We start from the raw sequence: 3,541 nt of genomic DNA on the forward strand, positions 1-3,541 counted from the left end.
GGGGGGGGGCTCCCCCCCCCCCCCCCCCCCCCCCCCCATACACACACTTCAGGGTAAAGTGCTCATTTCTCTCTAAGTGCTACAAAAAAAGTTATACCCACCAAAACTGCCAAGTGGGCTGCCTGCTTCTCTGGTCACTGGCACCTGTCTCCTCCTGACGTCCTCTGTGTCCTCACGTCTATACACAGTGTATAGCACGTGATAATTTATGGGACCTTAGACCGCTGCAGTGGTCTGGGGACCATTCTAAGAGAAAGCTGGCTCCAAAGATCAGGCACATATACCTTTTTTAGCACCTAACAAGCACTTAACCTTTGCAGTGCAGGGGTAGACCTGCTGCAAGGGTGAAAACAAATTCTGCCTGGAGTTCTGCTTTAAGCTAAGCCTTTGTATTGCAGAGTCGTTGGTAAATCTAATGAAGGTTGAAGTCGGATTGTGACAGCTCAGGTCTGTGCAATCAGATTGTGTGTGGCTGGTTTAAAGCTGAACTCCAGCTATAGAAATGTAAAAATACTTACTTTGGTCCAGCTTGGCACAATGTAAGTATAAATAAACGATCCCCAACAGGGCCAATGGGATCCTGTATAACACTGTAGTAGCCAAAGCTACTACAGTGTCTTACAGCGGACCTCTGGGTCCAGGAACAGTTTCTGTGGTGAGCAACTTCTCCCCTGCTGTAAAAACACAGCGGCCATTGGCTCAGCACAGCGGCCATTCAGCATTCGCCTAGTATTTTTATCAGTGAAAAGTAGGTATTCTCTGATTAGATGAGGTGCAGTGATGTCATGGCACCACACCTTGTCTAATAAGAAAACACCTAGTAACATACATTCGGGACATGGAAGATCACACTGTAGTATCTGGAGCTACTACAGTGTTTTACAGGACTCCTGTGGCTCTGCCTAGAATCATTTATATATACCTACATTGTGCCACTTAGATCAATGTAAGTATATTTATATATACATTTATAGAGCTGGAGTTCATCTTTAAGATTACAACTATGCTCCCTCTATACCCGAACTTAAACAAAATCTAAGACTATTGAGAGCTGGATTAATGGTGGATTGCTGCTTCTGGGTCTAAACTGTGACTAGGGCCTATGTGTGAGGCCAATCAGAGCCTATGCCAATACATCACACCCCATGGTTAAGATTCGGATTGTGACATCTCTGCCCCTCGTCCACTTAGAGATCACCTTATATTCATTGATAAAAACATTAGGCATGCTCTGAATGGCCACTGTGCCAAGCGAACAACCCCCAGAGCAGAGGGTAAGCTGCTCAGTACAGCACAGGACTGTATTAGCTCTGGGCACATACATCTTTATCTGATGTAGAGCTAAGGGGACAGCATAGAAATAGCCAACGTGTTTCATGGGCTTATATGTGTACCCCCTTCATCAAGGCTTACTAAAGGAGAATATGTATGAGGACTGTGATGGGTTTTACATTGGATACAGTTTTGTCCACTATGTGAGAATGCAAAGAGCTCGTGAGCAGCTGTCAAATCAGCGTCATCTGATTCTATACTGTCCCCTCAACCCCACATTGAATAAAGATCTGGACTATTAAACAGAGTGTGGCACTTCGCTTGACAATCCTGCAACCTACAGGTTAGCTGTATATCACCATTATTCAGGGCTGTAGCTACCATGGGGCGAGTGAGGCACTCGCCTCAGGCGCAGCTGAGAGGGGGCGCAGGCAGGGCCGGCCTGGCTGCGCCCCTCCCCCCTGCTGCCATGGTGAGCGCAGGGCACCATTGGCAACAGGGGTGCCAGGCGGCCAACACAGCCGCGGCTCGGGAGGGAGAAGAGGAGCGGCACAGGCTCCAGCTTCTCCTCGAATCCCTGCTGCTCTCCCCCACCTGTATCTTTATCTATTTCTAAAGGGAAATGTCAGCGGTCTGTTTAGACCCCTGATATTTCCCCGAAGTAAAAAAATAATAATAATAAAAAATGAATTTAAAAAAAAAAAAACACCCCCCCCCCCTCCCACACACACACATTACTAGACATGTGCACAGACTAAAAATTTGTTTCGGACGAAATGAACAGAAACTAAACATGTTTTCATTCGTTTCGTCAAACAAAACACATTTTTATGCTATTTTGGATTCGGCCACCAATCCATTCTGTGCATCCTGGAGGCGGGGCGCATGACACCACATACCGCACACGTCACAATTTTCTGTACTTGCCTCGGGCTGCCAAAGGAGCTAGCTAAGGCTCTGCCATTATTAAATGAGTTTCTCCATTCGATGGGTAACTGACTCCATTGGATGAGAAAGCGTCAATGTCGCAGGTAGTTTGGCCAGTTGGCTCTCAAAGTCTCTAAAAACAGACCGGAGGATGGTTGAACATATGAGAGTATCTCTGGCTTTTGGTACTATAGAGCTGTACCCTTGGAAATCCATTGCTTTCTGTGAGTTTTCAAGGTGGTATTGCTTCACCTCAAAGACAGAGCAGCTCTGAGTGCTCAATGTGCTGCAGAGCTGCTTTCACAGAGACGGGGGAAAACCAAAACCTTGCCATAACCCCCAACACTCATTATCATAGAGATGGAATGGGTTTTTCTCAGTCTGGGAAAGCGGGAAAACCCCTTTAAATAAGGTCTTCTATTTTTACTTCACTGACATAAGATTTCTGGGTGTGCACATCATTTCAGATTTCAATAAAACGATGCCAATCTCATTACAGGTAGAAGCAAGAAGCGGGACAGATGTCAGAACAGCGAGCTTTATCCGTTAGCGGAGACCGAGGCGTGCGCCTGTGAAGTATATAAATCTCAGCCGTATGGAAATTGGTCGGACTGCATAATTCGAGATGGAAGAAATGAAATGCAGCTGGGAGTGAGAGCTCGCAGGGACATGAAAGGCTGCGGTGAAGGCATTCGACTGCGCGCAATCGCCTGTTATGACTTAACTGGCAGGATTGTAGAGCCCAGTCTCTGCAGTCGTTCCGGTAAGGGAGAGCTTCAATTATTTATGGAACAGACTCTTAGTACCGAGTGAATTTAATTGTTAAGGATGGGGAATGGTTTTGTGAAGTTCTAATATTTTTTTGAAGACAAGTGTAGAAATTAAGAGTCGCTCTGGATGAGTCCTGCATTGTAAAACCAAGAACAGAATGTGTTCAGACTGTTGTAATACTATTACCTACACTGTAACACATTTTTTAAAGAGACCCAGTCACTAAACCAATAATTTCAACAAAATCCTTCCATGAGATTATATGTCCATATTATTTACCTGTAAAGGCTCCCTTGGTTAGACATTTGAAAGTCCTGAGACTGCTGCTACCATCTTGGATGTGATGTCAGCAGCCCCAGCAGCAGGACCATCCCTCCAGCGGCATCTCATTGGATCAAGTGGGGGGGCGGTAGGCTCTGGCCGGCATCCCGACCAGCTCACTGACGTCATTGGGTGCCATAAGCTAAGCGGGATGCTCTGGCCACCATGTATTATAGGCAGCATCCCTCCCCCTCCCCGAATGTCCACCTCCCCCCAACCCCCCGAAAAAAAGATAGATAGAGCAACTAAT

The 3,541-nt window shown here is 46.4% G+C and overlaps 1 protein-coding gene across 1 annotated transcript in view; it reads left to right on the forward strand.

The window, feature by feature from the left end:
- THSD7B (thrombospondin type 1 domain containing 7B) overlaps positions 1-3,541 on the forward strand; it is a 294,353-nt gene that overhangs the window by 173,529 nt on the left and 117,283 nt on the right. The window contains exon 14 of the mRNA XM_018568480.1: positions 2,699-2,962. Coding sequence (XP_018423982.1) covers positions 2,699-2,962 — 264 coding nt within the window. The remainder of the gene's footprint in view (positions 1-2,698; positions 2,963-3,541) is intronic.

This window comes from Nanorana parkeri, unplaced genomic scaffold (genome assembly GCF_000935625.1).
Source record: "Nanorana parkeri isolate BGI_ZX_2015 unplaced genomic scaffold, ASM93562v1 scaffold1194, whole genome shotgun sequence".
NCBI classification, from domain to species: Eukaryota; Metazoa; Chordata; class Amphibia; order Anura; family Dicroglossidae; genus Nanorana; species Nanorana parkeri.